The sequence below is a fragment of the Cnephaeus nilssonii genome (genome assembly GCF_951640355.1).
Source record: "Cnephaeus nilssonii genome assembly, chromosome: 20".
In the NCBI taxonomy this organism is placed as follows: Eukaryota; Metazoa; Chordata; class Mammalia; order Chiroptera; family Vespertilionidae; genus Cnephaeus; species Cnephaeus nilssonii.
The window spans coordinates 21,383,022-21,395,572 of record NC_137091.1 but is presented as its reverse complement, the minus strand read 5'-3'; the positions used below and the strand labels follow the sequence as shown (position 1 = coordinate 21,395,572).

Here is a 12,551-nt window from a genome sequence, read left to right as displayed (position 1 = left end):
ATATAGAGGTAAGGGAAAGGGAGAGAGAGAAACATCAATAATGAGAGAGAATCATTGATTGGCTGCCTCCTGCACGCCCGCAACTGGGGATGGAGCCTGGAACCCGGGCACGTGCCCTTGATTGGAATCGAACCCAGGACCCTTCAGTCTGCAGGCTGACACTCTATCCACTGAGCCAAACCAGCTAGGGCATGTTTCATGCTTTTACTTTTTTTTTTTTAAATATATTTTATTGATTTTTTACAGAGAGGAAGAGAGAGGGATAGAGAGTTAGAAACATCAATGAGAGAGAAACATCGATCAGCTGCCTCTTGCACACCCCCTACTGGGGATGTGCCCGCAACCAAGGTACATGCCCTTGACCGGAATCGAACCTGGGACCCTTGAGTCCGCAGGCCAACGCTCTATCCACTGAGCCAAACCGGTTTTGGCTGTTTCATGCTTTTAAAAAGAAGTTTATATCTGACCAGAGCAGTTCTAAATGCCTACTGGAGAAAATGTGTAATTAAAGAAAATAAGTTGCAACTTTGCTACCCAGAAATTACTACTGTTGGCATTCTGGTACACATCTTTTGTATTGTTTCTTTCTTTTTCTTTTTTTTTTTTTTTTACTGTCATACACTTCTTTGAACCCTGTGTACAAATCCTTGCTGCTGGTTTATTTCCTTAAGGTAGGTCCTAGAAAGGAATTACTAATTCAAAAAGCTTATGACTGTTCTTAAGGATTTTAACTCATCTTGCCAAGCCGCATCCTGGAAAGAAGGCACTAATCTATACTAGTGCTCTCACAGCAGACTTCTTTTAGAACCACCACGGATTCCCAGAGGTCAGAATTGTCTATCATTTTCAAATGCCTGGACTCTGCTCTTTTATCTGGAGGGGGAGGGGGGCGATCTGCTTTATTTACTGAAACGTATCCTGTATTTATCCGGGGACTCGCTGTCCTCTTGGCTAGAGCAGGGAGGGGACGAGAGGGGCCAGCTTGGGGCCTAGTTCCTGAGGGCCACCTGCTGTCTCAGCCCCTCGCAGCTCCACTACTTTGTGGGTTCACCTGGCATCAAGGTGCCTTGTACTTGGCTTAGGGCTGAGGCTGGGGCCTTGGGAAGCTGGTTTGGATTCCAAGTCACTTCGCTGCGAGAATGCCACCGAGAGCGAGGAGGGGCAAAATTACGATTAATTTTTCCTTCACAAGGGCCTTTTGTGCTCCTGGGAGCCTCCCTTCTTGGGACTGTTTTGGTCAATTAGTGAGATGAGAGGTGACTGTGCTAGAGCCCTCCCCCAAACAGCGCGCCTCCTGCAACCCCAGAGCCCACCTGTGCCTCCTCTGACCCAGGGCCCTCCGGCGCCCGCCCCTGGCCAGCTGTCCCTCCCCCCCGTACCCCACCCCCGAGGCGTGGCCCCTCGGCCCGTGTGGGGCTGGTAGCCGGAGCCGGTGGCCAACCGGCTTCTTCCTTCCCTCCCGCCCTGGCTCCCGCCTGCCAGCTCGGGACCGCAGCCACGTCTGAAAGCGCCTCATTGTGTGCGCTCCGCTCCCAGCGGGCAGCGCCGAACCGCGCACGGGCCGCCGGCGGCCGCACAGGTAGCGCGGGGCCACGGGGCTGGTGCGGGCGGGGACCCCGGGTCAGGACGAAATCTGGTCCTTGTAGCTCCAGGACTGCCGCCACCCCATCTTATGACGCCTCTCTTTTTTTTACGGGAACTCCTGCCGTGTTTACAGGTACCTCCGCCGTGGGTCCCCAGGTGCCTCCAACATCTTGGTATCCGCGAAGCCCCATCCATCCCTGGTATCACCGGGTGCCCCTTAGTAACCTTGGGATCTCCACGGAGCAAACCGGCCCGTGCGGACTCCCAGCGGAGAGACAGCGGGCTGTGGAGTGGAACTTGGAAGAGACGACCAGGAGCCTTCGCGGAGCCTCGGAAGCCGCGCCAGGTCAGCCAAGGACCTCCAGCTTGGGGGTGCGTTGGTTCGTCCCCTCTCCGCGCGGCTGTCTCCACCTTGGGCGGGCTTGGGGCTGAGCCAGGGGCAGAGTTGAGGTGGGGGGGACATTGATCTTGCAACTGGGGGGGCGGGGCGAGTTCGGGGGGACCGGGCTGAAAGTGATGGTTTTATCTGAACGCGCAACGGCCGTCGCTGCCCCGGGCACTAGTTTCAGTCTTCCGGGACTTCAGCTGCACCTGGCATCGTGAGATCAAGGCTGGGGATCCCTTATCTCCTGAAACTTGAGGGTCAAAGGGTGGCTTTAATCTAGATAAGCTCTCCAACAGCATTTTCCACGGAACTCCGGAGGAACAGCAGCTTGGTGAGTGAATTTGGAACCAGATCCAGCTGATTAGAGTCTGGCAGCCCCTGCCTGGGCAACAACAGAGACCTCTCTCGGCCTCAGCATAGGTGCCCAGCAAATGTCGACCCTCCTTTTCCTTCCCTCTTGTACCGGAGACGTGGGGATGGGAAAGCTGAGGACGGAAGAACAAACAGAAAGGCTTTGGCTGCCCTGAAACCATGAGTGAATGAGCCAAGTGCCAGAGCTAATAAGAATAGTGTGCTGCCCCCTGGCCGGTGTGGCTCAGTTGGTTGAGTGCAGTCTAAGTGCATCAAAAGGTAGTGGGTTCGATTCCCAGTCAGGGCACATACCCAGGTTGCCCCTTTGATCCCGATCAGGGTGTGTGCGGGAGGCCGCTGATCCATGTTTCTCTTTCCCTCCCTCTCTCAAATCAATAAGAATGGTGTGCTCGTAGTCAGTGAGCGCTGACTATGCTAGGGATCAGGTTGTTCCATTCACTCCTCTCCATCCTGGATGGTACGCGCCGTGATAGTCTCTACCAAAGAGTCAGCTGAAGCACAGGGAGCTCAGTGGTTGGAGAGGCAGGATCGGAGCCCAGTCTGGCTTCAGAAGCCAGGCTTCTGGCCTTTACTCGCTGTTTTGTGTTTTCTGTGTACATGTTCTGCCCCTGCCTGGCTTGCCACGTTCTGTAACTCGGGTGCTAGCGTCACCTGCACCTGGTTAGGCAATTGTCCTTGAGTTTTCCTTGTAAAATCCAAGGATCCCCTTGGAATCATAGAATATAGTTGTCACCCAGGGATTGGAATATTCCCGAACAAGTACTTATAAGTGTACTTTGTACTAGATATTGTCCTAACTACTTTATAAATATTAACTCATTTAATTGTCAAATTAATCCCATGCCGCCCTAACCGGTTTTGCTCAGTGGATAGAGCATCGGCCTTCGGACTCAAAGGTCCCGGGTTCGATTCCGGTCAAGGGCATGTACCTTGGTTGCGGGCACATCCACAGTGGGAGGTGTGCAGGAGGCAACTACTGATTGATGTTTCTCTCCCATCAATGTTTCTAACTCTCTATCCCTCTCCCTTCCTCTCTGTAAAAAAATCAATAAAATATATTTTTAAAAAAATTAATCCCATGCCTTGGGTTATACAGGGATGGGCAAAAGTAGGTTTACAGTTTGGAGTATGTGAAACAGTTTATTCTTATATTATTTATTTATTATTTATTTGTATTATGTAAACCTATTTTTGCCAACCCTGTTGTATTTCCCCCATTTTATAGATTAGGAGGAAAAAGGCACAGAGAGATTAAGTAACTTGCCCAAGATCACACAGTAGATGATCAAGTGGAGTCCCACCATTAACCACTGTACTACCCACCTCCTTTCTCTAAAGAGACAGACCACATCCTGCTTCTATTCTCGTAAGGGGAGATAGGTACAGCAATGCATAAACAAGAGAATTCTGGGTAGTGATAATAGCATTAACAATGGTTTCTCAATATCACCTAGTACAGTCCTCAGTTCATATTCAAATTTCTCTGATTGCTTTAAAGATATCTTCTTATGGTTGGTTGCTTTGGATCAGAATTCAAACAAGGTCCACACACACACACACACACACACACACACACACAAACAAAACAAACAAACAAACAACAAGGTCCACAACTTACGTGTTTTGAGTTGTTTTCTTCTAAAACAGTCTCTTTTTATGTCATTGATTTGTAAGAATGATTTACTTGTTAAAAATCAATCAGTTAAAATAAAAGCTTACACAAATAAACCAGAGAACATTCCAGATGATCTCTGTAATAAAAGGGCTCAGTCAACACCTGGGGGAACACAGGGGAACGTGCTAAATGTGCACCCCCTACCTCCATACCGTGCGTGTGTTACTAATGAGAAGAGGTGGAAGGCCCAGACTGTAGGGCCCTCCAGCTGCCAGGTTCTAGGCCCAATTTTAGACCACACGAGGTGCTGTGCAAAGTGTACTTTGAGGATCCCCAACTCCCAGAGCTAGGGAAAGGGGTTTATGGGTTATCTGCTCTAAAGTTCCCCCAGGGTGACTCTGAGCTCGGGGACTTGAGGCTCTTTTCCCAGACTAATTTGATTTCATTTCCCAATACATTCGTGCAGGCAAATCTGTCTTCTCCAGCAACATCCGGGTTGTGTGACTCCGGCCTCCTTGACTCTGGCTAGTGCCACACAGTTGCTCATAGGGAAGGCAGAGAGATGCCAGATGTGCTAGGCTAGGGCTTGGGGTTGGCCACCTGTTTTGCCCAGCCCAGCTCAGAGGGCTGAGGGAGGGCGTGTGAGCCTCCACACTGTCACTGCATAGGAGGTAATTCATCCTACTGCCCAGCCTTCTGGTCAACTGGATACCACCTCAGCTGGGAGGTAGATATGCAGGCACCTCTCTCCCTGCAGTGGAGGCTGGAGCAGGCAAACTGTACCCATGCTTCCTTTAACCAACTAAAAAGAACTGATTTTATGATTACCAAAGTAATACAAGTTTATTGTAGACTATCTGGGAAAAGGCAGCAAAACACTAATAAGAAAAATCAGTACTTGTAATCTGGCCATAGGAAATAATCACTAATATTTAGCATGCATCATTCCAGATTTCCTCTTATAAATACACACTTGTGTAATTATTATAACAGCTTTATTGAGATATAATACACATACATTAAAGTTCATCCTTTTAAAGTATACAATTCACTGGCTTAGAGTATATTTAGTGTTGTGCGTTAATCACCTCAAGGTTTATCCATGTTGTAGCATGTATCGGTACTGTGAAGACCCACATCCCGAGTGGTTCAGGGTTCGGGATCTGGAGAAAGGGCCACACGCAAATGAAAGAGACGAGACAAGAAGAAATAATTTGGAAATTGGGGGGCCAGGTGGGAGCCCAGGAGGACTCAGCTTGGGCTCAGGCCTTGCCATCCTTTTATTCAGTTTGGGATACACCTATAGCCCTTAGGCAGGCAATTTCCAGTGACAGACTGTCTTATCAGTAAGTATTTACATAACTATCTGGTGGGGAAGTTGCTTCAGCTACCATTGTCTCCACTAAACAGTGGGTGCATAGCTCTGACCTTTGCCAGAGCTCAAGGGTCACCAGCATTCTGGGCTTCTTGTCCACACCTCTCTGCTGGTGAAGACAATGGGCGGCTTCCCACAGGTACTTCATTTTTTTTCTTCCTCATTCCTTTTTTATTGCCAAATAATATTCAGTTATATGAATACATCACATTTTGTTTATCCCTTCATCAAATGATGACTATTTGAAATGTTTCCATTTTGGGCCATTAGAATAATGCTACTATGACAGTTCATAAACAAGTTTTTGTGTGGACATGTTTTCAATTCTCTCGGGTATATATTTTGGAGTGGAATTGCTACATGGTAACTGTTTAAACTTTTGAGGAACTGCTTGTTTTCCACAGCAACTGCACCATTTCCCATTCCTGTCAGCAGTGTGTGAGGGTTCCAATTTCTCCTCATTCTCACTAACACTTGGTATTATCTATCTTTTTCATTATAGCCATCCAAGTGGATGGCTATAATGAAGGGGGCTCTCATATTTTTTTCATTAATCCTCACCTGAATGATTTTTTGAGAGTGTAAGGGAGGGGGAGAGACAGAGAGAGACATCGATGTGAGAGAGAGACCACAACAATTGGTTGCCTCCTGCACGCACCCCGAATGGAGCCGGGGATTTAGCCTACAACCAACGTACATGCCCTTGACCAGAATCGAACCTGAGACCCTTCAGTCCACAGGCTGATGCTCTAACCACTGAGCAACTGGCTAGGCTCTCATTGTAGTTTTGATTTGCATTTCTCTAGTGACTAAAAATGTCAAGCATCTTTTCATGTGCTTATAGGTTAGTTGTACATCTTCTTTGGAGAAATTTCTACTTAAATCTTTTGCCCATTTAAAAATCAGGTTGTCTTTCATGTGGAGTTGTAACAGAATTTTATATACTTGTATTTTGGGTATAAGTATTTTGCTGTGTATATGATTTGCAAACATATTCTCCCATCTATGGGTGTCCTTTTATTTTATTGATGGTGCCCTTTGATACTCCTGTTTTTTTAAACACAGTTGGTATCATACACAATTAGCACACTTGGTATGTGTATCTGTGTGTGTTTTGTTACCTGTGTTTTTCCACTTGATACTATATAGTTAAAAGCTCTGACCTTAGAGGGTTCAAATTCTGACTCAGCTGCTATGTGTATGCGGATCCTCTAGGCAAGTTCCTTCATCTTTCTAAGTCTCAGTTTCTTCATCTGTAAAATAGGATGAGCATCAGGTCTACTTCATAGGGTTGTTGTGAAGATTAAACCTGAAGATGGTAGAAAAGGCTTGGCATACAGGAAGCCCTCAGTGGATGGTATTTACTGATGGTCCTTGTACCCACTCCACCATAAGCACTCACCTTCCCCCTCCTATCTCTCTTTTCCTACCTCTCTGCTTGATATTTTTTCTCTTATTTTCCTTTTCTCTCTACCTCCTTTTCTCTTCTTTCCTTCCCTCCTTTTTAACTTTCTCCCAAATGAATGGCCAGGCTCCATTAGAGCTCTTTTTGCCCCCTCTGGGGTGGCCCTTAATACCTAGAGTCCACTGATCCTGCATCCAGAATCCATTTTCTCTGGCCTTTGGGATTCCTAAACAGGGATGGCCTCCAGCTGATGCTGAATTGAGAGAAATCTGAGCCAGGGATTTGTACCTATAATTACATTTCACTCCCTTAGATTCTTTGCCAGGGCTGGGAGAGGCTGCTGACAGGAGATGCTGCTGAGTTAAGGGCAGGCAAAGCTGGGCTACAAGTCAGCGCTGCCCAGACAGCTAGATTCCTGGGCTCCAGCTCTTTCATCCCCCTTTCAGGGGGAACTAATATGGTCGCTCTCTTGTATAAACTTCCAGGGATACCTTGTGCTTATTTAAGCTAAGTGGATTATTATTATTATTTTTAAATCCTCACCCTAGGATATGTTTTCATTGATTGAGAGAGAGAGAGAGAGAGAGAGAGAGAGAGAGAGAGAGAGAGAGAGAGAGAGAGAGATCAGTGTGAGAGGAAACATCAATTGGTTGCCTAGTATATGCCCCCCAACTGGCAATTGAACCTGCAAACCTAAGTACCGTATGTACTCTGACCAGGAATCAAACCCACTACCTTTTGGGGCATAGGACAACACTCCAACCAGCTGAGCCACCCAGCCAGGGCAAGCTATGTGGATTATTTTGACAAAAATAAATTTTCAAAGACTTTCTGACAAAACAGTTTCAGTAACTTGAGACAGCGGAAGGTGGTCCTGGGTGTCAGAGTAGACGAGGGAACTTTCTATTCTTTCTATGGCCTCTTGGGCTTGACTGAAATACATGATTATTTTCACCATCATTATCAACATCATCAAAGACTTGGTGGAACTGGGAGGCAGGGGAGGCCCGTAGGGGACGGAGGATGTCACTTCCTTTTGATTGAGTGGCTCTTGTGCTTGGGGGTGGGGCTGTGTCTGCCAGAGGATGGGACCCCTTTCCTAATTTTTCACAAATAAAACATGAGCCCACGATGCCCTCATCTGTATATTATTTTGTGCCACTTCTGTGTGATACCGCTTCCAAAAATTGAACCTATAATAAATATATGACTCACAAATGACTTTAAACAGGAAAGAATTCATAGGGGAGGGCAGGGGACTTCCAGGATGGGGAACTAGTAGGCAAAGGCTTAGGAAGGGACCCACCCCAGGACCCTCCACTTGGATTTAAACCTCTGCTCTGTGCCTGACTAGCTGAATATTCATTGTCGGAACCCATTGCCTCAATTAAAACAAACGGATAATTTCTACCTCCTGGGGATTCGGGGAGGATAAAATTCAATCATGAAGATAAAAGTACACATCACCGTGCCTGCCTGACATGTTCTTCCTAACTTTGAACCCTGGGACAATTGGTAGGTGTGCTGAACATAAGTCTCCTTATGGGGACCTGGACTTCTCTGGACACCCTACGTGGCATAGGATGTTTCCACTCCCCTTCCTAGTTCTTGAGTTCCAATAACAGGATCAGGTAGCAGTTCCTGTATTGTGTAAGTCACTTAAGAAGACCTCTGGCTTCCCTGGAGTGCAGGTAACAAACACCTTGGCCTGTGGTCAAGATCCTTCTCTGCAAGGGGAGGCTGGGCTGTCCAGGCAGCTGTGCTTGAGCCAAAGCATCAGAGTCCTGCACTCCGCAGGGACTAGAGAGGCCAGCCGACTGTGATCAGAAAGTGCCAGGAGTGCCCGGTCAGCATGGCTCGGTGGCTGAGCAACAACCTATGAACCAGGAGGTCACAATTTGATTCCCGGTCAGGCAGCTGACCAATGATTCTCTCTCGTCATTGATGTTTCTATCTTTCTCTCCCTCGCCCTCCCTCTTTGAAATTATATATTTTTTAAGAAAGTGCCAGGGGCTTAGCAATGGAAGTCCTAGGTTTGAGTCCTGGTTTCCTGCTGTCTCTTTAAGCCTTGGGTCCTTTACCTAAAAAACTGAGATCATGGCCGAAACCGGTTTGGCTCAGTGGATAGAGCATCGGCCTGCAGACTGAAAGGCCCCAAGTTCGATTCCCGTCGAGGGCACGTACCTTGGTTGTGGGCACATCCCCAGTGGGAGGTGTGCAGGAGGCAGCTGATCGATGTTTCTAACTCTCTATCCCTTCCTCTCTGTAAAAAATCAATAAAATATATATTTTTTAAAACTGAGATCATAATGCCCGCCTCAGGGGCTGCTGAGTTAAATCATAGGGTGGATATAAAGCATCTCACATTTGAGATGATTGATGTCAGCACACCAGTTATGAGTTCCCTTCCTCTCCTGTCCCCTGTGCTCAGGGGAAGCACACCCTCAAGGAGAGGAGGTAACAAGTGCAGAGCAGATGGGTCTTCCAGGTTTTCCAGGAGTGGGCATGGGATCTAGGAGGCAGTTCTGGAGTTAGCAGATGGCAGCTGTTGGCATCCTCCTTCCACTCCTACAGCCTACCAATAAGGAGAAGGCACAGAGATGGGATCTGCTCATGATCTAGACCAAGCATGTCAAACTCAAAGGCTACCATGGTCCAAATAAACGAGGTATGCAACCCTCGGGCCTCGAGTTTGACATGCTTGGTCTAGACCCTGGCTTCTCTCAGTGGGGACATGGACAGGGAGGGTGTTATCAGGGAGCAAATATGGTGAAGCTAAGGAGGAAACTTCCAGGCCCCTACCTTCCAAAGCACCTCATCCTTGATCATTGCAGGAGCACCATGTACAAAGAGGAGAAAACTCAGGAACCTTGGGGGTGTGGAAGGCTCAGTGTTCCTTTCTGCAGCACAAGCATGACATTTTAAAGATTCGCCAAAGGATTCAGGGTGGTTGGGGCCAGAGGTGGGCCTGGGAAGTGTCGGGATTCCAAGCATAGGTGACCTCAGGTGTCTCATCTGAGTGGTCTCCCATGGCTCCTCCTCTCCAGACCCAGCTCAACACAGCAAGAATAGCCTGGGAAATAAGTATGGCACCTTACCAAGCCCTTTCCTCTCATGCATTTGTACCAGCATTCCCATCCCCAATTTACGAAGGAGGAAATGGAGAATTCAAGTCATTTGCCCTAGGTCTCATAGCTCCTAAGTGGCATGGCAGGAACTCAAAGCCAGTCCTCTCTCCCGCACTTAGCAGGAGAGACAGCTAGTTCACTCATTTGGAAAAATGTATCCAGCACCCGGTCTGAGCCCAGCTGCAGCCAGGGCAGGGCTGTCTCCCCCTGTGGGGCTCCTGCTTTCTCAGGACCTGAGGCTCCTCCAGACATCGCCCAGGGATTTGTGATAGAGGTGGGCATTTGTCCCAGCAGTCCCGGACAAGTGGTGGGTATCCTCAGCAGGGAAATGGCAAGCAACCACCAGGGGTCTGACTCCACTCTCACCTCCCAGCTTCTCTAGCTCCATCCTCTCTCTCCCTGAACTGGTTTCTTCTGCAAACTCACAGGGTCCAGAAGGACACCCTCCCTCTGGAGTCCAAGCATCCTGCAGCACTTCACTCCCCATGGGTGCTGGCAACAGTTGGTGTTCTTTGTCTTTTACTTATTTGTTTACTTTTAATAACAAAAGTTGTATCTGCATGTTAAAAATTTTCAAGCAATGCAGAAGCTCAATGTGCAGAAAATGCTAGCTATCCATTATGAGTGTTTAGTACATTCCCCTCCCCCCATGCTCATACCAATACTCCAGGATTGATATTGTCCCCTTTTTATAGATGGGTAAACTGAGTCATAGAGAGATTTAAGTGTTTGGTCCAAAATCACAGGCTAGGAAGTAGCTGAACCAGGATTCAACCTGAGGATTCACATCACCCATCAAGCTGTTCAGCTAAACAACCTAAACATATCTCCCTAAAAGGAATTCTTAACCAAAAGGCAGGAGTTTTGTTTTTAAAATATTTCCTTCAACCCTGCGGGTGTTGCTCAGTGGTTGAGCCGTGACTTATGAACCAGGAGGTCAGAATTAGATTCCCCAGTAGGGGGGCGTGCAGGCGGCAGCCAGTCCATGATTCTCTCAATGATGTTTCTATGTCTCTCTCCTCCCTTCCTCTCTGAAATCAATAAAAATATATATTAAAATATTTCCTTCATCAGATAGGGAGTGAGGGAGGAAGAGAAGAGGATTTCCCATAGTATTCTGCCACTGGTCTTTTGCTCTTCGTAGACTAGATCGTGGCTTAGGTCTTACCTTCACATTCCCCGGGCTGCTCCCTGCAATCGCTGAGCAGAAGTTGGGATGTGGACAAGGGCGCTGTTTCCCTAACTGCTAACCTTCCCTCCCGCAGGCCCCTCGGAGGCAGCATGTGGCTGCCACGCATCTCCAGCACTACGGTGATCGCGCTCCTGCTGGCGCAGGCTGGCCTCCTGCTCTTCCTGGTCTCCCGGCCCAGGCTGACATCCCCAGCAGACGGCGAGGAACGGGTGCATGTGCTGGTGCTGTCGTCGTGGCGCTCGGGTTCATCCTTTGTGGGCCAGCTCTTCAGCCAGCACCCCAACGTCTTCTACCTGATGGAGCCCGCGTGGCACGTATGGTCCACCCTGTCGCAGGGCAGCGCGTCGGCGCTGCACATGGCCGTGCGTGACCTGGTGCGGTCAGTCTTCTTGTGTGACATGGATGTGTTCGATGCCTACCTGCCGTTGCGCCGCAACCTCTCAGACCTCTTCCAGTGGGCCGTGAGCCGCGCGCTGTGCTCGCCGCCGGCCTGCAGCGCCTTTCCGCGTGGAGCCATCAGCAGCGAGGCCGTGTGCAAGCCACTGTGCGCACGGAGGCCCTTCGGCCTGGCGCAGGAAGCCTGCCGCTCCTACAGCCACGTGGTGCTCAAGGAGGTGCGCTTCTTCAACCTGCAGGTGCTCTACCCGCTGCTCACCGATCCAGCCCTCAACCTGCACATCGTGCACCTGGTGCGTGACCCGCGGGCGGTGCTGCGCTCACGCGAGCAGACAGCCAAGGCACTGGCGCGCGACAACGGCATTGTGCTGGGCACAAACGGCACGTGGGTGCAGGCCGACCCAGGCCTGCGCGTGGTGCGGGAGGTGTGCCGCAGCCACGTGCGCATCGCTGAGGCCGCCACCCACAAGCCACTGCCCTTCTTGCGTGGCCGCTACCGCCTGGTGCGCTTCGAGGACCTGGTGCGAGCACCGCTGCCCGAGATCCGTGCACTGTACGCCTTCGCGGGCCTTAGCCTCACCCCGCAGCTGGAGGCCTGGATCCACAACATCACGCATGGGTCCGGGCCTGGCGCGCGCCGCGAAGCCTTCAAGACCACGTCCAGGGACGCACTCAACGTCTCCCAGGCCTGGCGCCACGCGCTGCCCTTCACCAAGATCCGCCGAGTGCAGGAGTTGTGTGCTGGCGCACTGCAGCTGCTGGGATACCGACCCGTGTTTTCTGAGGAAGAGCAGCGTGACCTGGCCCTGGACCTGGTGCTGCCGCGCGGCGCGAGCAGCTTCAGCTGGGCATCCTCCTCCAATGCACACCCTGGGCCTTAGCGGAAGGCCCGGTTGTGGCCGTCGCCAGGGCCAGGCGGAGACTTTGGTGGGGAGAGGGCTGGGGTACACAGGGCACAGGCCGCTACTGGAGGGGCCGGGAGTTTGGGAATCCTCCCTTGTATTAGGAAAGGACGGCCTCCCCAAACCCCTTGTTTATTGCCACTTCTTGACTTTCCTTGGAGTCCTTTTTTTTGCAGCTGGGTTTCTTCCATCAGGCA

General features: G+C 49.8%; 1 protein-coding gene across 1 annotated transcript; it reads left to right on the top strand.

Moving 5' to 3' along the window:
• The first annotated feature begins 1,499 nt into the window (after positions 1–1,499).
• Positions 1,500–12,549, top strand: LOC307115861 (carbohydrate sulfotransferase 6). The gene is made up of 3 exons (XM_079799352.1): positions 1,500–1,579; positions 1,718–1,930; positions 11,130–12,549. Exon 3 carries the CDS (start codon positions 11,146–11,148, stop codon positions 12,331–12,333), a length of 1,188 nt encoding a protein of 395 aa, XP_079655478.1. The 5' UTR covers positions 1,500–1,579; positions 1,718–1,930; positions 11,130–11,145; the 3' UTR covers positions 12,334–12,549.
• Positions 12,550–12,551: the final 2 nt, after the last annotated feature.